Below are 22,358 nucleotides of genomic sequence, written 5' to 3' on the forward strand. Positions count from 1 at the left end.
GGTCCCGGGAGGAAAGGATTCAGGATGTTTGGTAGCACCTGGATGATGCTTGGTCGTCGCTGTAAAAACTACCTGGTGGCGACAGCCCCCCTGGGCGGATGACGAGTAGCTTACTGTACACCAGTGTGGGCAGGTAAGCCTGCACTGCTCTTTGTCACTCCAACATCCCCAGCCAGCAGACAGGCTTTATCTGACCCCCCCTCCCCGTAGACTGTGTGGGTGAGGCCGCAGGACTGTCGCCCCATCACGGAGGTATTCACCTTGAAAGTTACCGTTAAATTTCTGGTCGACCACTTGACTCCAACAGAGGGCAGGTAACTTAACTCCAGACCGCCTAGTAATGTTACATTTGTGATAACAAGCTTGGACCCTATCAACGGTAAAGATTTAACAGTACCATGGTACCCAGAAATAACGTTACCTAACGTTACCGTTAGAATGTAATTTATGCTGCCACATCAACGAAAAACGTTAGCGTTAGTAGCTAACCAAAATTTAGCTGTTAGCGTTAAAGTGTTATCAGTGTCTGTATTAACATATCTAGAGATAAGTTAACCTTATGGGTATGAAGAAGCAGCCGTTTGTCCGTAATGTTAGCGTTAACAACGAATTGTTTTCGACTAATTGCGCAGACCTAGTGAAAAAACGTTTGCTTTTCAGTTAATTGTGGCTAATTAGTGTTAGCTAACAGAAGTTGAAGTTCATTTTCGTACATTTAGCAATTAGCGTTAGTTATGCCCTGTTGTAACATTACCTTAAGCTGCCGTTAACGTTTGGTTAGTTACCAACAATACCTCTCAGATATTTCGTTTTTTAAACTCTTGGCGACGTCTGGCTTATTCTAATAATGCTTATCTAGTGAAACACCAGGTAACGGCTTTGCTAAGCCATCCTGACCTGTTGACACAGGTCACTTTGAAGCTTGGTAATGGTCACCCCACCCCCTTTTATCTTTCTGTTCAAATATAGAGTTGGTGAAAAGTCATGTCCTTTCTTATTGTATTTATTTCATGTTTAAATTGATGGTTAAAAGGGGGAAAAAGTATATATACACATGTTTTCAAACATTTACCCTAGTTGTATAGGCCTACATCTTACTATCAAAGGCCACACATTGCTGATACTGTATCAGTAAATATGATTTGTTGTGCTTTTGCCAAGTTGTATTTAACGATAGCATAACTGACACATTTGGAAACTGAAAATTGTCATTGCTAGTTTTTAAATGACCACTTACAGGGTGTTGATGCAATAAAAGCAGACCCCTGTACAATATAATGCAGTTCAAAGCAGTACTATTGTGAAGCTTATAATGGTCACTGAATTTGTGTCAGAGAGATGGATAAACTCTCAAAATTATTGTAAGGGATCCCTGTTATTTTGTACAGGGGTAGACAAAACATGAGGGAGGACTCACTAAGAATTTAACCTGCTGTTTTCATGTATTTTTTCAGTTGGCATCTACAATGCAAACTGCGAAGTAGAAGAAGAAAATGTGATCACACAGACCTTCTGCCAAGAAATTAGAAAGGATGGGTGATGCTTATTGCATTTCTCATGTTGATATTAATTTACAGATATTGCTGAATTTATAATAATTGTGTTAAAGTGTCACATTGGAAATAACGTGAAGAAATAATAGTAAAACTAAAATGAATGAGAAGAAAACAAATTAACATAATAAGCCTTTCAAGACATTTTGACATGTCACAGTGGGCAAGTTTAAATAATAAAAAGAATGATGGATGAATTCAGCTTCAGGGTCCTGGCATTGCGAATGCTGGCTCACTATCACATTGTCACAGTTTACTGGGACACTTAAATGAGAACAGAACCATCGTTAATGGTATTAACAACACCTGTGCTTTTCCTAATATGACAAGTCAGAATGTCTGCTGTGAAAAAGGCCTAATACATAGTTCTCCAGTAATACTAAAAGTGAGAAAAGAAATGTATTGATTATATTCTTTTTGTTCATCTGGCCTGTCCTGTTCCACTTTGGCTGCAGTGCTGCAGAGAAACCTATAAAGTACGATGCCCAGGCACTTCTCTTGCCATTACTTTCATTCTAGGCTGTAATCCAACACCATAAACAGTGTTATACTTTGGCAGCATTAGAAAGTACCATATCTTTGGTCAATTACAGTTAAAAGAACCGATAAATAACTATCAAAAGGAAACAGTGAATACTATGAAATTACAGACATAAAATCAGTCATATGAAGATCTCATTTCATGATCCTTTGGATTGTCTCCCCCTGCAGGTCAGATGTAGCTGATCAGCACAGAACATATGAAGAAAAACATCCTCACACAGGTTTAAAAAAAATCTGATCTTGTTTAATAGCACTGTACATAGTGATACATCAAATCTTTGATTAAAACTTTTAAAGCAGTTTAGGTAAAAGCAGGAGGAGGGAATTACTGAAGGAAGAAGGCTTAAAGTCCATAATAGACTTGGATAGTGTGTGAATAATTGGGTAGATGCACTCAGCTAAGTAGCTTAAATGTTTTTTGAAGGGGAGCTAGGGAAGAGATAGGAACATAAATTGGAGGTAGTTGAGGTAAGTGCTGCAAGGTTTCATGGAACAGCTGCATAAAGCTGCCCACTGAGTTTCATTTCTTGTTGGAAATTAGCACGTTGACCTCTTCCTCTGGTTTTAGGCTATGCCACTGGGCTATTGGCCGCCGGGGGTTGGCTAGCATGTCTGACCAATGGCGTTGCTCCGTCCCAGTGCTGTTACTGCCCAGCAGTACCTTCCCGATGGCATCATTTTTCCCAATCTTATCGTAGTCCAACACAGTCACTGCTACCTGCACCTTCTATAAATGAAAATACACACACATACAGGCAAAATTAACAAATCTCTGGCGGAATGTATTAGCATTCATGTATGTGTGTATGCAAATATATGTACCTCTATCTGTTCACATGGCACTTCAAAGCTGAATGACTCGTTGTAGTAAGGGTTCAAAGTGTTCTTCTTTATCGTTGTTTTCTTTTTCTTGAGTCTTTTCCCATTCTGCATTAAGTGGATCTTCACATAAGGGTCTGATAGAGAGAACAGGGAGGTTTTATGTTAGATCAACAGACCAACAGCCTGGCACCGGTGCAGTAACTCCATCAGTGAAACACAACATCTATTGTAGTAGCTCCTGATAGTTTCCCCTAAATAGAAACTGCTTGAAAGTGGACTCACCACTAAAAAAGTAATTATCTGGGGTTATGACTCAGTAAAAAGTAAGAAATCTCAGCTACTTAGTGTGCACTTTGTCCTATTAGAGAAGTACTAAGATGTGTTTATACTTTCTAGTACAAAAGTGGTTTAAAATAATAAAAAACTGAGTAAATCTTGTAACCTATATGAACAGGTAATTGCTTCCCCCACACTTTATGTTATGAAATTAAAGGAACTTATTGTGGCACTGAAGTTGTGTATACTGTTAAGTTCTATTGATTAAAAGGAACATGACACAGTGCTTGAACTTAAATCTAATGTGAATTCAGCTGTGTGACTCGCCTGATAATCCACCCACATCCATTTTCTTCAGGTTTTTGGCTTCCAGTATCACCACAGTCAGCTTCCCTGCAGTAGGCACATACCTCAAAGACAAACATATGTCACCAAGCCGCTCGCTCTGGTACAGAGAGAGAAGTGAGGATATTGCTGGGTGAATTGTCTAAGAACTGTAAATATTACTTCACAAGTAAGTTGAAATGTCAAAATCACAAGAGGCTGCAGTCTTCCTCAGAGACAGAAGTGTTTCAGATTCAGGGCCACACATCTGTGCAGTATTCCTGACTTTAAAATGAAGTGTAAATATCAGAGAAAATGTTAGATCTCACTCAAACCTAACAACGAGCAACCGTGTTTCCCTAAACAAACAGAAACACATTATGGAAAAAGGAAACCAAATAAAAAAGGTTGTATTAATTGTACTGTGCAGCCTTAATTTCAAGTTCAACTTGTCTCCTCCTCTCACACTATGCTCCCACCTCTTCCTTCTCTGCCTTCTGCAGATCCTTCCACTCCTGCAGAGACTGGCTGAAGTCCACACTGCTCATTGGTATCTTCACAGCTCCAATTGCGTCATGTTTTGAGAAACGGTCAAAGTCATACACAGTCATCACCAATGTCTTCCCACCCAGCTCAGTGTACGGTACCTACACACACACATAATTTGGAACATGTCATTTACCACGTACTGACAGTGATCTCAAAAGTCAGGATAAATAACTGTCCATTTTTACTTATCGAGGAATGTACCTTAAAGGTGAAAGTCTCATTGAAGTTGGGTTCAAGAGTCTTCCTATGAACTTTGGTTTCAAACTTTTTCTTTTTGTCCGGGAGCAGATAGAGTTTGACATAAGGGTCAGAACTACCTCCCACATCCATGGCAGGAAGCTCTGCAGCCTGCAGGATTCCTACTACCAGCTAGAATGTCATAACAGAGGAAATTAATAGAAAAATAAATGAGAATCTGGCTGATTCACAGAGAGATAAGAAAAGTATTCAGATGTAACATTTAGGATTTTGCAGATGGTGGGAAAGAAACATGTCACACTGAATAGCAGTATCTCACCGTATTATCTGTGAAGTTGTAGTCTAACGTGAAATGCAGTCTGCCCAACTTCTCTTCCTCCTTGGGCTCATTATCTGACAGCTCTGTTTCTTTGTTACCTTCATCTTTCGGCGGCTGCACTCACACGGACATACATAACATGCAGGTGAATAATATAGATTTACAAGTAATCAATGAAGAGCTCCTGTCACAACTTGTGGAGCAGCTATTTGTGCTGTGTTCCTACTGTATGTTGTATAGAATTACACAGCCAGACGCAATTAAACAAAGATAATGTTACCACCTAAGGTTTATTTATTGTTTAAAGGGGAAAGGCCAATTTAACACTGTCAGTGCAAAACATCCGTTTGTCTTAACACACTGACAGGTTTACTAGTCCTAGGTGACCTGGATGTCAGGGCTGTGATACATTGCAAGGACAATACATCTGCAGGGGAGACACAGTGTGTGTATGTTTGTGTGTGTGTGTGTGTGTGGGTGTGGTATACCTCATTGTAACCTCCATCCATTTCAGTGTCAAAGTATCCCTTGCTCTTCTCTTTTCCCTTTTTCTTGTCCTTTTCTTTGTCCTTGTCCTTTTTCAAGCACTTCTTCCACACACACACAACACAAGACAGCACCACGCACAAACTCACAATACAAAGGGCAGCAACAGCCCATGATGGCACTGCAAACCCACGTCACACACACACACACACACACACACACACACACAGAACATACATATTTTAGTTGCATACACTTTAAGTCGGACACTCGAACTTACTGTTCCAACTATTACCCTTAAATTTCCCCTCGACTAGCTTCAAAGTAAGATAAAAACCCTTTTTTCCCCACACTGTCTGATAACATCACATACACAAAGAGCGAACAAAATAGCAGAAACACTGGGGAATACAATGCGATACAATCCAATACTCCCTCAATGAATACTTTTGTCAGAGAGGTGCTGATTCAAAGCTGTGTTAATGATTAGGCTGTGTTTTGTGGTGGTGTTATACTCGATTACAATATGTTGTAAGATGTTATCATCTGTCCATCTCCTGTGTATTCTGCTTGTTCTTAAAGCGTTATTAAAGCAATACTGTATATGACTCTGGTATCAACTGACATAATTTAAGACACCACTCTTTATGACTTGCAATTTTGATTTTCTGATATACACACTTATGGGATTGTACAACTCTAGTACTTCTGACCACCCTTCCTACTCAGCATCTGAAGAATGGGTCTGTGTAGATGTACACCCAAAAAATACAAATAATGGAGAGAAAAAATGGGGAAAAAAAGAAAAAATTTTGATCCACACAAGAGAAGACAGAAAGATAATGTATTTCTACCAGGGAGATAACTGTCCCTTATGCATTCTTAAATATATTCTACTTAATGTAGTATACCTGTGTCCCACATGAGAAAATATTAGTCTGGCCTTTTATATGCAGTGACCCTTACTAGTTTAATCACCCATTCCTGGATAATTTCAGGGAAAATGTACCATTAAATTATTTTAGCTGTCTGAGTCCGGTCCTCTGATAATTGAGAAAACACAGATAATACTCTCTATGGCTGCAACTTGTCTGCCGAAGAGCCTAGAATGTTAAGATATTCAATTTAATGTCATATATGACAAGGAGATTCAGCAAATCTTTACATTTGAGAAGCGAGCACCGTCAAATTTTTGGCATTTCTGCTTAAAAAAATGACTGAAACAATTAATTGATTACCAAAATATTTGTTTAATTATTTTCTGTTGAACGACTAATCAATTAATTGTTGCAACTCTAATACTTATAAAATAAAAAATAAATAAATAAAAAAACTAAAAATATAGATCATGGAGAGAATGAAGAATGTGTTTCTATGATATCCAAAATCTTACTGGTATGAATTTTGGGGCATGCCTACAGTGCATTAAGTTGACTACCTTCAACTTAGTATTCCCAGCGTACTACTGTTCATGTGAATAATGTGACTCACTTAAACCATTAATGTTTCATTAGAAATTTTAGACTTTGAAAGTTTTTTGACATTGTAGAGTTGCCAGAAATGTTGACTTTTGTATTCATATTCTTAAAACAAGACACAGCTACAGTTTTATTCCCCCAAACAGCCATGTAGTATGAAATTATACTTAAATGCCTCACATGCCTTACCAGAAACCTCTAGTATTATATCTAAAGTATCTGCTGGATGTAGTGCTTTGATATGTGACCAAAATATCAGTCAAGATGTCATTTTTTAATGGCTGAAACCATTATATCAGTATAATTTTAAACAGAAAGTAGTTGTAATTACAGACCTAGCTAGGATCCATGGGGATGAAGAGTAATTTCTGTTTTTAACTCACTGTGGATGCTGCGCAGTTCACTCATGAACTTGTCGGGACTGTGGCTACCAGATTGTGTCTGGCCTGGGGTGGCTGTGGCATTTGGCAAGTGGGAAGATGTATGAAGGGTGCCCGGTGTCCCCGGGGCAGCTTGACGGTTCCCAGTCATTATTTGACAGTTGACAGTGGATCCAGAATCAAACTGGCAGAGAAACAGAAAGAGCAAATAAGATAGCTCAGCTCTAAAAAAAACAAAAACAAAAAACACAACATGCAATATATGTAACATTATACTTCAACAAATCAAGATAAGCACACCTGTAAATGCCACCTGAATGCCAAAAGCCTAATTTGAAGAACCAAGAAACCACATAAACATAAATACACACAAGAGAAGAGTTTCTATAAATGCTATTGATCAGATGTATTTGAAGTGATAATGTGCTTATAGACACTGTTTGACCATCAGTGTCAAATGACTTCTCCTGTTTCTGCTGGCCTGGCACTAACACTTGAACACAGGATATGCAACCCGCTGTCTCTGCCAAACCTGCTGACATGGAGGGGAGAGGGAAGGAGGAGAGGAAGGGGAGTAGAATTGAAGCGTCACGCGTGGACCTCTGCTGTTCCACAGAAAGCTGCCAGAGGTGAGAATCAAGTGCCAAGGTCACGCACAGTGCAGGCAAACAAACTGTATGAGAAAAAAATTCCACTGCCAAGTCTTGACTCCCAAGTGCAAAAATGTTTTGATTATGTTAGTTTCTATTCTGCAGACATTACAGGTATTGAGTATCTGGGGCTGAGTCAGCCAATGGTGATCTCACACCCAAGCAAAAATGAACCTCAGTTTACGTCTGCTTTTTTTAGGATTATTCACCAGTTTTTTTTTTTTTTTTCAGAAAAGACAAGCTACCACTGACACAGCTTTAGAAACAAACAGAAGAATTCAAGGTAATTTCAAGTAAGTTTCACATGTTACAGTTCACCTGTAATTACAGAAATACATGAATCACATATTTTAGGCAGCTTTAAGCATTTCTGTTGCTGATGTGCTTTTGTAAAGGTGTTCAAGAGTTAAAAAGTAATTCACAAATGATTCACAAATGTTTTCATCCTGTACTAACATGAAAGCAAGACATACACTATATGCAACTAACTTGTACACACTGCAAACGCAGTGTTCCTTTTACTGATAATGAATGTTTCGGTATTCACACCATATGGTCTTTCAACTTCTACAGTGCAGCTTAAAATCTTTATTGTGTGACTGATTACACCTGATCTAATAAGGCTGCAAATACATTACATTACATTCTTACTGCACGATGGAAGCTCTGAATCTCCAAAGAAAAAACAGCCTTGTTGCTTGACATTGGACATCTTTTCAACCTACAGGAGAGGAGAATGTGTAATCCTTCAGTGAAATCAAAAGAAAATCACTAAAACTAGAGTTACAAACTAATAAATTACCCATCTTGATCATGTTGTTGTACACCAGTCCATATTCAGTTAACAACAGATGACTTGCACGGACCTGGTTAATATTTTTGCCATCTATTATGCATCCGGGAGATTCACCTACAATTACTGTTCACTCAGCACAGTTGAGTGAATAGAGAAATAAATCAAAGTCATATTTATTAATGAAGCAAAGAGGGAAAATAAATGGAACCAGAGACCTACCTGTATTCGATCGTCCCAGCAGCGGTGTTCAGACTCACAGGTACTCCTTTTCCTTACAGAGAGGGGCGGAGGAGGAGGAGAAAAGATGACAGGACCAGAGAGGACAGGCTGAGAAAAATAGTGAGGTACGGAGGAGTGTCAGCGCGTTGCCCTTTTGTTTTTGTGTCTCACCAGTTATTTGACATCGAGAAGAAGAGCGCAGGTGTGTGAAAGCTGGATCAAGAGAGAGAGAGAATGACATAGAGAGGGTAGGACAAGACAGGGTTGAGGTTGGGAAAGGTGGAATTGCAGCCAGGTCATCTTGTGTTGCTTCCCTCTGTGTGTGTTTGTCAGCGTGTGTGTTGATGAATGTTTTTTTTCTGTCCATTCAGGTCTCTTGGGAGTGCCGGTCCTTATTTTTGACACCCCACCTCTTGTGACCTCTGTCCCATCCCTACAGGTCACCCTCACCAGGCCACTGATGAATATTCATTAGTGTAGTGACATGGCTTTTTAAAGGCTAGTTAGCATACTGAGAGTTCAGCAATAGAGGACATTTACATTCAGAGTGGACAGCTCTGTGTGTGTGTGTGTGTGTGTGTGTGTGTGTGTGTGTGTGTGTGTGTGTGTGTGTGTGTGTGTGTGTGTGTGTGTTGGTGTGCGTGCATCTGTACATCTGGCAGTAGCTGCAGAACTGTCTCATATTGTCTATCTATAGATGATGTTGCCTGATTTAGAAACTTGTGGATGTGGTTTCTGCAGCGACACAGAGATCAAGTTCCAGCCCCGCCCAGTTCACCTTGAGGTACCAGAGATGAACAGAGATACTGTACAGAAGGAGGAATGAGACAGATGGAAAAAGGGGGGGATGGGCAGGGTAAGAGAGATCTTGACATAACCTCTTTCTGTGACATGTACAAATACACACTTTATGTATTTATTTTGCTTATGACAAATATTTAAAATCAGTTGTGATTATCTGTTCTTAAAATGGGCATGACAGAAATCCCAGATAAAGATCTCTTACAATAGAGGTGAACATTAACATATAATAATCACAACAAGACAAGGACAATCAAAGAACAACCGCAGATATTATATTAAAAAATATTTGTAACAATATATTATTAAAAATGTAACCAAGGGTGGTAAATATTTGGCAAACTCAATGTGCAATGTGAATTTTCTAAAAAGAACTAGATTTTCATTTGAATTAAAGGATAGGGTTACATATATATATATATATAAAGTGAGTGACAAAGTGTGCAAATTGTGGACCGTACATCACACCCTCACAGCAGACATTTTGACTTATCATAGGAAAGTGCAGGTGTTACAAATAACATCGATGATGTCTCCATTCAAGTTCCCAACAAGCCATGACAGAGTTGCAGCGACCCTGCATGCACAATAGCACAATAATCCTGAAACAGGTGCAGCTAAAAGGAATTGATCCATCATTAATTTTAGCAGACATTTTGACAGGTCAAATCAAGAACAGCACAGGTGCAATTAATAACATTAATGATGGCTGAATCCCATTTAGCTTTTGCAAATTCATGACCCTGGTATAGTGCATGATGGTTCATTAGTATGGCTTCCTTGGACACTTGAAAAATAAGAGTCTGCACAGTTGGTTGTATATAAAACTGTGAAGTTTTATGGATAGAAAAGTAGCTCCTACCTCCCTCCGCTAGGTGGCAACAGTCATGTATGATCTAAATTATGCATCAAATGCAGAAGAAGCCTCGTCTCTAGGATACAGAGGGAAGCGTTCCTGTTGGACTGACGGTGAGTTATCTCAGATGAAAACGTGTCTTGTAAATAAATTAGTCCGTTAAGTTTCCCAGATAGATAGAAGACTGATTTAAGTCATTTTTAGGGTTTACAGTAGAATAAGATCGCCGTCGAGGTCAGTGCAGTCCATGGTTTAGCTAACTAACAGCTACGTGGCTAGTAGATGCTATCAGTCTCTAAGTAACGCTAGCTATTCAGAAAAGTCGCGAAGTAACGCTTGTTTAAAACAGTATTTAACATGCTGAACTGAAATTGGGGATGTATAAGTAACGTTACAATGAAAGAGTAATGACAGGAGGTGTACACAGAACAGAACCTCGAAGACAACACTGACAAACACTACGTGTATTAAAATATGCTTAATTATACAAAAACATAACATCCAGTAATATCTGTAATGTACGCAGTTGCGTTTTTTTGCTGCAAAACAAAAATATTGAACAATGGTTATCCCACATATTTATAACTACCAGCATCAAGCTAAATTTCTGTCGTTGACAAAAAAAAAAAGGTTTACAGACAACTGGAGTAAAATTTTAAATTTACAGCTTTTCAGATTATGTTTCAATTTGCAGACCTGAAGCTTACAAATAAAAGCTGTCTAAACAAACAGTCTTCATACAGAAAACACATAGTACACTCGCATAGTTTCAGAACAAAAAAACTGAATCAGTCAGCCAAGTCAGTAATTACATAGTAGGTTTACATTCATCTATCACACATTACATTTATGCACTCAATACAATATACTGTAAATAAACCATAGTGGGTCTGATATATACACGCTATACTGAATAATATGTTGCAGTGTGTGTGTAGGTAGTATAGATAAATGTTTTTCTGTGAACAGATATTACTGTAGGAATTATTAATAACATTTTCTAAATTGTTTTTTGTTTGTTTCCTTTATTTGATAGCTGAAAGTGCAGTGAGACAGGAGGCAAGGCAAGTTTATTTGTATAGCACATTTCAACAACAAGGCAATTCAAAGTGCTCTACGTAGAGCATATAAGGCATCAAGACAGAATATAAAAGCAACACAAGTAAAAAGACATTTAAATACAATTTAAAAAGTGTTAAATTTGAAAATAAAGTTACAGTGCAGTGTAAAATATTAACCCTCAAATTTAGTTTAATAAAAAGCAGTGGCAAACAGAAAAGTCTTCAGTTGTGATTTAAAAGAACTGAGGGTTGCAGCAGAGGTAGTGAGAGGAGTATTACTTGCAACAAAGGTCAGAGGCCGGAAACAAACCGCTGGTCCTGCAGCTGTGTGGTTTGCATCCCAACCCGTGGGCTACCAGGGTGTCCCAGAAAAGATTCATTATGATAAGATCAGATAATAACTGGCAACATTGAAAACCGAGATAATTGACACCCATCATGTGCCAAAAAATGTTGGAAAAGTACAGCTCTGCTGCATGAATGACAGCTCATAATTCACTCCAACTTCAAGCGCTTTGAGCCGATAACATTTGAATGCCTATGTTGTGGTGAGTTGTGTCAAGATTAGCCAAAATATTATATTTGGACATTCCGAGAGGCTACAAAGAGTGAATCATTACTGACTCTTTAAAAAAACAAACTTTTAAATCTCAGCCTTTGTGCCTTTCCAGGGTGTGAGGATGCCACCAGTTGAGCATCTTCACCTGGAACATGTCCTGCAGACTGTGTGTGCACTGGAGGCAGTCGTCCTCCGCTGTTTTGGCCCTGAAGGAGGACAGGTGCTGTTCACCCGAGACACGGGACAGGTGATGTTGAGTTGCAGTGGGACGCGCATTCTCACGGCACTAAAACTGGAGCAGCCACTGGCCAGGTAACACACGGACATTTACTCTGTTACTGTTGTGCTATTTGTCAAATGTGTATTTCTTTTGTGCTATATTTATGTATTTTTCATTGTAGGATGGTGGTGGAGTGTGTCTGGAAACACAGCACAAAAACAGGGGATGGATCCAAGACCTTTATCATTCTGCTGGCATCATTACTACGGATGATTCATACAATAGCCTGCAAGGAGCCTAATGTGTCTCACACCTATAACTCCAGGGAAGCGGCAGAGGCTGCCACTGCCAGGCGCTTGGCTCACGAACTCCTTGCATTTGCATCGGAGGAGCTGGATGATCTCATCGCTGTTGGAGTGGCCCCTCATGGATGCTGTCTTCCGTGGGAGGATTTCACAGCAAAAACACAATCACCAGCTCACACAAACACTTCCTATCTTAAAAAACTGGTGGCGTCTTTCTTTCTTACTCGTCTGGGTCACATCCACTGTGACTTCATTGCTGACCTCATCTGTGAACTGCTCACTGATTGGAAGTTTAAAGATGATCCACCTTCCTCATCACTTCAGTTTATAAATGACAACTTCCTTGCATTGCATACACCTGTATCAGGCTTTCCTGTCAGTTGTTCACGTTTGCTTGAGGGGCAAGTCATCCACAGGGACTTTGCTACGCCCTGCCCTCAGACTGACCACCAGCCAGTTAAAGCTGTAGTTTTTACTGGGTACCTGCAGCCACAATTGCTCAATGCAGGAGACGTGTTGGAACTGATGGAGGAGAACACAAGGAAGGAGAGAAGTATTGTGCAGTTTAGCGCCTGGGCAGAAAGGTCACTAGAGTGTGTTATTGCAAAGCTGCAGAATTTGGGTGTCTCTGTGCTCCTGTCTGCAGTGAAACAGTCGGACGCTGTCCTGGCTTTAGCCACACAGGCAGAGATGTGTGTTGTGGAGTGTGTCAGTGAGGATGAACTTTCTCTCTTTGCCCACCTTAGCAGGGCCACACCTATCTCAGACTGCTGGATGATTCAACCAGAGCATGTTGCTACTCTGACCTTTTGTCGACCAATACTGCTGGGAGCACATAGGTTTGAGAACTCTCTCTTTCTCACTCATATACATACAGTGTAGAGTCACGCATATGCATATGGTTTACAAAGAAATGCATGCACACAACACAATGCTTTCATTATTTGTTTTTTCTTCATCTGGTTTGACTAATGGACATCAAAATTGAACTCTTTTTTTTCTCTTCCACAGATATGTTCACATGGGTTTCCATGATTCAGAGGAAAGTGTCGTGGTTAGACCTTGTAGTATTGTCATTTGTGGCCCAGGGGAAGGCCAAACAGACCAGTATGCACGTGCATTTCAGGATGCCATCCGCATGCTACTTACAACTTGGGAGCCCATGCATATGACTGCAACTACAGCATCAAAGAGAACATTGTTGTCACACAAAATCACATCTGTACATATGGACAATCAGAATGACAGAACCAGGTCCGCATCCTCCAATGCACCTCCCTTTCAGAAGTGTGTGTTGGAGCCAGGCTGTGTCATACATGCTGGTGGGACATTTGAGTTTCTCTTACACCAAGCCCTCCTTCAACATGGTCACAATCGCTCGGTTTCTGATCACACAGATGTAGGTGTCCTTGCTGTTTCCCAGCTCATGGCAAATGCTCTATTGAGCGTGCCCCAACAGATTTACTCCCACAGTCCGAGACGTTTCCTGCAGACTCAAACCAAGGTCCTGTGTTCTATTCAAAATCATTCCCACCCTTTCAGCGTCATTTACAAACAAGAGCATAACACAAGCCCCACACAGGGTTCTAGTGAAAGTGAATGTCCTCTAGAGGCCGGTAAACTAAGTATGTATTGTTATAGGAAGGCTGACGTGAAATCAAAAGTTTTTATGTTGGACTCAGGCCTTGAATCTGTCTCCTGTAAATACCAGCTGGTTCTGGCCGTGCTGCAGTGTGTCACAAATCTTCTCCGAGTGGACACTATGCTGTGTACACAAACTCACTCATACACAAAGTCAGGCAGACTGGCAAAAAACATTTCCTGGGAGGACACAGAGGACGAAGCTGAGGATTGAGATTGTTGGGGCCCACGATGAAAGCCATATATGCGTTTTCTCTCAACACTTACTCAGGTATTATTCAAAAGTTTGAGAAAATGCTTTAATGCACTTTAAGGCAGATTGCTACAGCAATGTTTATATGGCCACATTATTTTTTACCTCACTGCAATGTATTTATAATGAGTTTATTTATAATGCAAATCTTCTACAGAGATAGTAAATCACATTTCAGGGTTGTACTGTTGTGTGGTTCAGTTTATATGTTAGTAGAATTTTAAGGCGGCTCTGTACCATAGTGTCCAGAGTCAAGGCCAGGTTAGGCAATAATAAAAAAAAAAAAGAAAACACCAAATGACTTATTGTTATTTTCTGTATTGTACAGAATGTTCAGTTATCATCAAATAATTTGGAATGTTTTCTACTGGGTGTTAATGTGTTAAGTTGTGTGAGTGTTTATGTTGGCCTGTCTCTTAAGTTCTCATCATAGTTCCTTTTTTTCACAACATTTCTCTTCCTTATCTCATTTTTCCTGCCCTCTTCCCTTGGCTAGTGCACATTCTGTTACATAAAAGGTTTAAACAGACAACCACATAGTTTCACAAATATACACACTCATTTTTTTTTTAATAATCAGTGTTATTTCCACAGTAGGGGTGTAGAGTCTGAGAGGGCAACACCCAACTGTCAACAACCAAATCAGAATGTACTTCCTTGTGCTGTAATCAGAGGAACACTAACTCCATTTTAACTTCTTATTTTGGAGAAATAGAGTCCCTAGATAGTAACTGGACTCACTATCGTATATCAATGTGTACTGTTTAATGTCATCACTGTGTGCGTCAAGTTTCTAATGAAATTCTCCATAAACGAATTGTGATAGGATGACTCATGTAAACAAAGACAGTTCTTGGCTGTGTTTATCGCTAGATCAAACAATACATGAGTCACATTTGACGGTAAATATCAAAGACGGGAAGGTGGAATGTGTTTTTTCCCCCACTGCACACATGTTAAAAGAACCTGAATGTTTTTTTCAGTCTTATCAAAGCACGCACACCCATCTAACCCCTTCTTGCCCCCGATATCCTTCACAGCTAAATCAAACACACCATTGTTTCTTTGGGCCCACACAAGCAGAGTTAATTTAATGTGGAAGATTTCACTATCGAGTTAATTAACTTTACTCCATACAAATTACAGCTCATTTGTGTCATACTTTGTGTGTACGTGAGTGATTGTGTGCCATGTTAGAAAATCCTCCAACTCAGTTAGTTCATTTTGGTTTATTTGACTCTTATCATTAATTATTTTCTTTGTGAAACATAGTGCATATGGTATAAATCAATCCAATCTCTGTAAAATGAAAAGGACATTATAAAATACATCATCAAACCTCATGTACCGTACAACCATCTAAGTTTATACATTTTTTACAAATTAAAAAAAAAGACATTTACAAAATATAACCAAAAAAATCAAAGGCGTTTTAGAATCGGCAAATTAGGAGATGGAGAAAGAAAGGAAAGGAACCAATGAAATGTTACTACAGTGAAGGAACTTAGATACTACTCTAATACTAAGCTGGAAAAAACCACAGTCACCACAGTTCAAAGCTCAGCGTTCCATTGGCTACAAGTCGCCATGGTTTGACTTCAGTGTTGTAAGAAAAAGGAATTATAGAATTTCATTGGCTACTGCTGTATTGTGCTGAAGTGGTGGTTGGCTATTTTTGGCCCTGGACCATGACTCCTCTTGCCAGTGGATGACCCCAAGTGATAGCAATAGAAATGTGATCGGTATACAATAGTATGATCTTTTGTTTAGATAATTAGCAGTTCACAATAACTAATATCAATCAAATGACCACAAAATTACACATTTCTGTACTATATTTCCACTGAAGCACAGATGAAACCCATTCTATAGGTGGGCTCAATAACCACATCGCATCTATCTAGTCCAGGAAGGTGGGCTTAAGTGTCGGCAGTAGAGTTATAACTGATAACCAGAAATATCTGTACCCAGCCTAGCGTAGGTTATCCCCCTTGAACAAGCAGTGTTTCTATTGGCAGTGGAGAGCCATGTGACTCAAGGAATGACATCATGCAACATTAACAAGGATTTCACGATGTGATGGTGTGTGTCACACCACCTCCCGAGACTTCCTGATGGCACAGCACAAGAGCATGCTAAAGATCATCCCAAACATCTGAAACAGAGAGGGAGACAATATAATACAACATTGAAGTCTTTGTTGGCTCATGTCTGCTCTGTGTTCATCCTCCTGAGCAGCAGACATATTGACGTTAGAGGGGTTACAGTTAACCCAATCGCACACTTACCATAACTATGCCGATGGTGATGCCCACTCCTCCTATGATGTGTAACTTGGAGTCAAACACGTCATCAATGGCATCAGGACAGCTCTGCAACACAGAAGCCATGATTCCTTTCAGTTTTTTCTAAACCTATGCTGAACATGACTTGTGGTATGGCGCACATAACAGTCGGTATGCAGGCTCCAGTAAACCATTGTTGCCATAGTAACACTGCACGGAGACTGAGGGAATTAGTCTGCAAAGGGAGGACTGATAAACTCATGACACATCAGACCATCATTATGTATTTGACATACAGTAATTGCCTCAGCTCTCACAGAGCTGAAGTATGTCTGACATCTGTTAGATCTCTTGGACGATCTCCTGTCTGAAATATCATTTTTCATTCTCTTTGTCTTGACTTAAGTACCTGGCTGTGTTGGCATCAAATCTATACACACATACATCGTGGTTGTACCTTAGTAATGAGCTCCTCAAGCGGCTCTCCCCGGGGACAGGTGTCTTTGGCAGCATCTACTACAATACCAATCGGACCGCAACAATTCAGCTGTAAACACACAAAATCATACCTTTAGAGAACAAAATCACTTGCAGAAGAACACATCTCTTATGACAAGTGTTTAAAGGAGTAGTTTAACATTTTGGTCAAAGTGAGGTTACTAGTTAACTGGTGGAGATACTGCACAGTAGTACTGGGCGGATGGAACAGTTGTTCATCAAGAAAGTTACAGCACATAACTCCCATAACAAAATCACAAGTTTTTTCTCACAAAGAAAGCAAAAATGCTGAGCTTTACCTTTAATTTCTAGACATCATTTACATTATGGATAATACTTAACATTTTTTAAAAGGCTAACTTGGTGAGCTGACTGAGTTAAAATGTTTCATCACCTCACAGAGAAAAACAACTTCCCAGTATGCTTCAATAACCCATAATCCACTTCCCTTTTAGATAAGGTTTGAATCAAGTCCGAAAAGTCTCGATTAGAATGAAGCACAAGTGGCAGAAATGGCTCACCCCAGTTTGAATTACACGCAGTGTCTCTTTGAGACGCTCATCTCCTGTTTTCTGGAAGTTGTTGTAAGTCTGCAAGTAGAATGTTGTGATGTCATTCACCACCTGCGGCACAAGCAGAGAAGATGATTTAATATACAGCATGTCACTAAAGCAGACACATTTTCTCCCCTAGTGTCTTTTAAATCTTTACAGCAACATGTCATATTCATTTAAAAAATATATATTTCACGCACTTTGTTTTTTTTTTTATCACTTTATCTGTCATTTTGTTGAACTTGATTTAGTTTTTGGCTTGTATTTAGTCTACCTGGTGCACTAGTGTACTACTTTTTCTATGTAAAGCACTTGTAACATTGTTGAAAAGTACTCTACAAATAAAATGATCTTGTTTTTCACTTGTAAGTTACCTTGCTTTGGTTGGAAAATCCCCAGATTCCAGCTGCAACTTCAATGGCAAATATGATAAGCAGGAAGAAGAAAAACTGCGAAGGAAAGACAAAATGAGAATCATCTGATGTGCGCCTCCATGCATCCTTGTGCGCATGTCTTTTGTGTGCATGCATGAACGGGTAAGGTCATTTGAGTGTAGCCGGACCCAATTTACATAGGCTCCTCCTCATGGGAGATTTAGTGCAAGAAGATTAGGGCCAGACGGGGCGGGAGAGAGCAGAGGAGGGAGGGAATGAACAAGTACAGGGAAATCTAGAGACTCTTCTCTGGCCTTGACACTATTCAGTAAATACTGATGAAGGCAGACATAACATATTTCTTATTGAGATCAAGGTCAATATACAATCCACACAAGTCCAAGTGCTGTTGAGTAATATCACAAAAGAAAAGTCACAAGCCTCAGAGAGAAAGAAACTGATGATTTTTAAAGTGTTTGAATTTTATGTGAGTCAAAAGACGTTATTAGAATAAGAAAGGAGATATAAGTGGTACATACCAATCCAAGCATACAGGGAGACTCCTGGATAGCCCCACAACATCCCAGAAAACCCACCACCATCATCAGTGCTCCAGCTCCTATCAGGATATATACACCTACACACACATAAAATATGTCACAGATGTGTACATACAAGCATACTTTCTGTTTTGCATAACTGTACACTGATACAGAGATAAAATGTTTATCATTTTATCAGCACCGTAATTTTACTAAATGATAAGTAATAATCCTCTGAAGTTGTTTTAAATAACGTTCATGCTCACAGACTGAAAGCGTATTACCTGTGTAAAACACATATGGAGAGTCTGGTCCTTCAAACAGGCCTTTGGTCTTTGGGTCTAATCTTAGCCACAGGCCTATAGCGAAGACAGCAGTGCCTGCAAGCTGAAACACAAAACACATTTTTAGATACAGTAGTGAAATTCAGTTACCACAACACTAAAATGTATTGTTCACACTGTACACTATCAGTCTGGGTGTACAGCAGCACAAATCATACAAGAAAATCCAATTGTGAGACATAAAGCTTCGAAGTTCAGACAGGGAGACAACCTTTCACACACATGCTATCTTTATATGCATCTATATTTATCATTTTGCTACAACACAATTATCTTGTGGCTGTCAGAATTCAAAACCAGCTGTCATTTCATTTCTGCATTGACGTCTGTAATCCTTCTGCGGGTCTCATTGGATTTCAGTTGAAGGTGTCACCTCAGCATTAGGCCTCTGCAGCCGTCACGTTACCTCTAGATCTTCACCAACACCAATGTCTGGTCTCCACTAGGCCACATTCCTGTTCTTATATCTGACAAAGCCATTGAAAATAACACTCAGCTTTTCAACTCTTAATCGGATAAGTCTGGAGAGACAATTGAACAGATCGCAGAGAGACAAACTCAGCTGCTAACAGACATTTATAACTCCTCTCTGATGTTACAGTAACACTACAGTGGTTTACCACACACTGATGGTTAGCATGTGCAAAATGATGTCATGTGTACATGCAAATGTGGCTGTGTGCAGTATGTGGGCATACAAATGTGTAACTGATGATGTAACCACCTACTTAGTGTCACAGTCAGAGAAGAGAGAGATAAGAAGAAAAAACAAGGTTCTTTTGCTTGTTTTAGGATTCTCTTATTCATCAACATACATATTTAATATTGACACAAATGAGCCTGTTCATCCATCAGCACATAGTTGTACTCATATTATTATATCCTGTAACACTTTGCTTACTCAGTTTGCTCTTTTTACATAGCATGTGATCCAAATAGCATAATACTGCAATCTATAAATGTCAGTACATGGTGCCATATTGTGTAATGTGCATACACAGGCACGCACTTTTAAAAGCCTTGTCAGCACCGACAGGTCTGTTAATTTTTAACTTTGTCTGAGAGCTTCAATGATAGATGACAATCTTGTATGTGTGTGTGTTTTTGTGTATTCTGTTCTTTATGCTACTTATTTTCACAGTGTGCATTTACTTTTGTATTGTCTCTTATGTTCTACTGTGTGAATAAAATGGCAGACTAGGTACAAAGTAGTAACAAAGGTAATCACACTAGTTGAGGAAGTATCCCCAACTGTTTTTCTCCCACACAGACCACAAGAAGACGCAATAAAATGTAAAGTACACCTACCCAGAAGAAAACGTTGGAGACAAACATGAGATATTTCACACACTTGAGTCCCCCAGCGACAGCCATGCTGATTCGGTTAACCCAGTGCACCGTTTTGAGTGTTTATTAACATTTCTTCACACGAGGAAGCAAAAGCAAACTAGTTTTAGTTAGAAAAAGGAGGTGGAGAGGGAAAGCATTTTCAATACCACGCCTACATTCACCTGATCATACAATTAGGGAGTGGCAAGAGCAGCAGTGTTACTAGAGAAACTGGCCACCATTGTGTAGCTGATATGAAACCCTGCCTGTCTTATTTCCTCTCTTTTGTTCCATGTTCATGCATGTGCAGTTTGTATCTACATCTACTGCATATGTGCACGTCGGTGCGTTGCACACAGTATGGTATTTTATAATCTGGGAGCAGCACAGAGGGCTCTGTTGAGGCATGCTGACATAATACACGTTCTAAAATACCTGTCTAGCAGCATATTTGGTGTCTGAACTGTGTGTGACTACAGTTAATAGGCTGATCCCAAATATGACTACTCTCCATTCCTGCACTCCTAAGCCGACATCATTGAAAGCAGGGTTTGTGAACTCTTGATGCACTGACGCAAAGCTGCACATGGACACTCTTGTTGTGTCCACGGAAGGCTGTGATGAAACATTTGCATCATATGATTTGTGGCTGCATGGAAACATTTATGATGACTGTGTGTCACATTTTCATTTCCTGCGTAATCCCCCTCGAATGGGGAACATCTGCACTTGTGAGGTTCGAGCAGGCTTCAACTCTAAATGGCAGATTCAAAATTGTTGATTTTTGATATGTTAACCTTATTTGTCTCAAATTGATTCAGTGAATTTTTGCATCTTTGGAATTGGTTGTTTTGCCTGAGTCATTTCTCTCTCAAACATATGCACACGCTCACACATTGTGGGAAACCTGTCTGCCCTGTAATGAATGGTTATCCATGGCTCTATCTATAGCTGCACACATAAGAAATGTTCATAAAAGGGCAAGACATCCATCTGAAACCACAAACACACACACACACACACACATTCAGAATACAAATAACAACAAACAAATAGACACAGACACACCCTGCAGGCTTAGTAGGACACAAATAGCCTATATGGGATATCCAGGATTCATTCACACACACATACACACACATACACACAAGCTGGCTCCCTGACATGCGCAACTCTTCCCATCACGTGACTGAGTAGAAGTCTTAATTATTATTATATCAGTCACATTCTCCACCACAATAAAGCGCTCCCCCTTCCTCCCCCCCCTTTTCCAGTTATTAAAATGCCGTGCGCGCAAACTCCAGAGTGTAGTCTGTGCGGTGGAACTGGGTCACTTGGCCACTGGGGATTATTCTTCCACTCGCTCGCTCTCCACACGCACTGGGACACTTTGTGTTTAGTGGTAGCCAATGCCAAAAATCATTCGAGGGTCACCTTAGAATATGCACTACTGTGATAAGTAACCGGGGGTTGTATGAGCGCTCGGAACGATTCTGCATCTGGGACACCTTGTCATTCACTACAGTAACAAGCTCACACACACACATTCACACATTCACACAAACAGGATGTATATTTTTTTTTTCTGTGAGGACAATACATTTCTCGCTTCAAACTCACCCAGAAAACCAGGTTGAAGGCAAACATCAGGTATTTGATGCACATCTCTCCTCCCGACAGCGCTGCCATGGCGGTACTTGAGCTACAGATGACACTTACTGATGGTATCACCTCTTCAACCCGACGGTAGAATAGAGGAGAAGACCTTTTAACTAACAGGCGGTATGCAGAATGAGGTTATTGCCGACGCGCCGCCACTGATACGCGCGTCGTGCTGTGCGCGCCTGTAGTGGTCCGCCCCCACACATAGCGGACTGCAAATGCAAAGCCTGCTGTAGCTTTTTTCTTTCCTTCTTTCGATCACAGTCCCTACTTTTTATTCTTTAAAATTTGGTTTCCTTTTTGGTGGACTTCTCAGTGGTGTAATGACTTTGACAAGCACTATGCTTTATGCTTAACCTTTATGGCATCGCTGTAATTGTCATTATATTTCTACACAATAACTTGCAGTAGCATTTCTAACACAGAAAGTGTTTTTGCACTTATTAAAGTTAAATAAGTTATTACATGTATTGCAGGAGCA

At 39.8% G+C, this 22,358-nt stretch overlaps 3 protein-coding genes across 17 annotated transcripts; 1 reads left to right on the top strand and 2 right to left on the bottom strand.

Moving 5' to 3' along the window:
* The first annotated feature begins 48 nt into the window (after positions 1–48).
* bbs10 (Bardet-Biedl syndrome 10) lies at positions 49–15,812 on the top strand. Of its 13 annotated transcripts, XM_044355781.1 has the most exons (10): positions 4,069–4,156; positions 7,433–7,557; positions 7,810–7,871; positions 8,653–8,718; positions 9,335–9,449; positions 10,270–10,363; positions 11,287–11,314; positions 11,983–12,182; positions 12,272–13,234; positions 13,407–15,812. In XM_044355781.1, the coding sequence occupies exons 8-10, from the start codon at positions 11,992–11,994 to the stop codon at positions 14,248–14,250; spliced, it is 1,998 nt and encodes a 665-aa protein (XP_044211716.1). In that variant the 5' UTR covers positions 4,069–4,156; positions 7,433–7,557; positions 7,810–7,871; positions 8,653–8,718; positions 9,335–9,449; positions 10,270–10,363; positions 11,287–11,314; positions 11,983–11,991; the 3' UTR covers positions 14,251–15,812. The 13 variants fall into 13 exon arrangements, with proteins under 13 accessions (XP_044211714.1, XP_044211712.1, XP_044211706.1 ...); XM_044355771.1 differs by lacking the exons at positions 10,270–10,363; positions 11,287–11,314 and adding an exon at positions 227–314 and having other exon boundaries at positions 4,022–4,161; XM_044355770.1 differs by lacking the exons at positions 10,270–10,363; positions 11,287–11,314 and adding an exon at positions 8,965–9,032.
* Positions 1,751–8,678, bottom strand: syt1b (synaptotagmin Ib). Of its 2 annotated transcripts, none has more exons than XM_044355784.1 (8): positions 6,932–7,426; positions 5,073–5,251; positions 4,585–4,698; positions 4,269–4,436; positions 3,998–4,165; positions 3,522–3,639; positions 2,919–3,052; positions 1,751–2,823 (listed from the first exon to the last, which is right to left on the bottom strand). In XM_044355784.1, exons 1-8 carry the CDS (start codon positions 7,197–7,199, stop codon positions 2,617–2,619), a joined length of 1,356 nt encoding a protein of 451 aa, XP_044211719.1. In that variant the 5' UTR covers positions 7,200–7,426; the 3' UTR covers positions 1,751–2,616. The 2 variants fall into 2 exon arrangements, with proteins under 2 accessions (XP_044211719.1, XP_044211718.1); XM_044355783.1 differs by lacking the exon at positions 1,751–2,823 and adding exons at positions 8,230–8,299; positions 8,594–8,678 and having other exon boundaries at positions 2,997–3,639; positions 6,932–7,112.
* Positions 15,503–22,358, bottom strand: cd9a (CD9 molecule a). Of its 2 annotated transcripts, none has more exons than XM_044355786.1 (8): positions 21,836–22,358; positions 18,827–18,929; positions 18,540–18,637; positions 18,001–18,075; positions 17,594–17,695; positions 17,032–17,121; positions 16,578–16,661; positions 15,503–16,444 (listed from the first exon to the last, which is right to left on the bottom strand). In XM_044355786.1, exons 1-8 carry the CDS (start codon positions 21,902–21,904, stop codon positions 16,379–16,381), a joined length of 687 nt encoding a protein of 228 aa, XP_044211721.1. In that variant the 5' UTR covers positions 21,905–22,358; the 3' UTR covers positions 15,503–16,378. The 2 variants fall into 2 exon arrangements, with proteins under 2 accessions (XP_044211721.1, XP_044211722.1); XM_044355787.1 differs by lacking the exon at positions 21,836–22,358 and adding an exon at positions 20,195–20,612.

This window comes from Thunnus albacares, chromosome 7, assembly GCF_914725855.1.
Source record: "Thunnus albacares chromosome 7, fThuAlb1.1, whole genome shotgun sequence".
NCBI lineage: Eukaryota > Metazoa > Chordata > Actinopteri > Scombriformes > Scombridae > Thunnus > Thunnus albacares.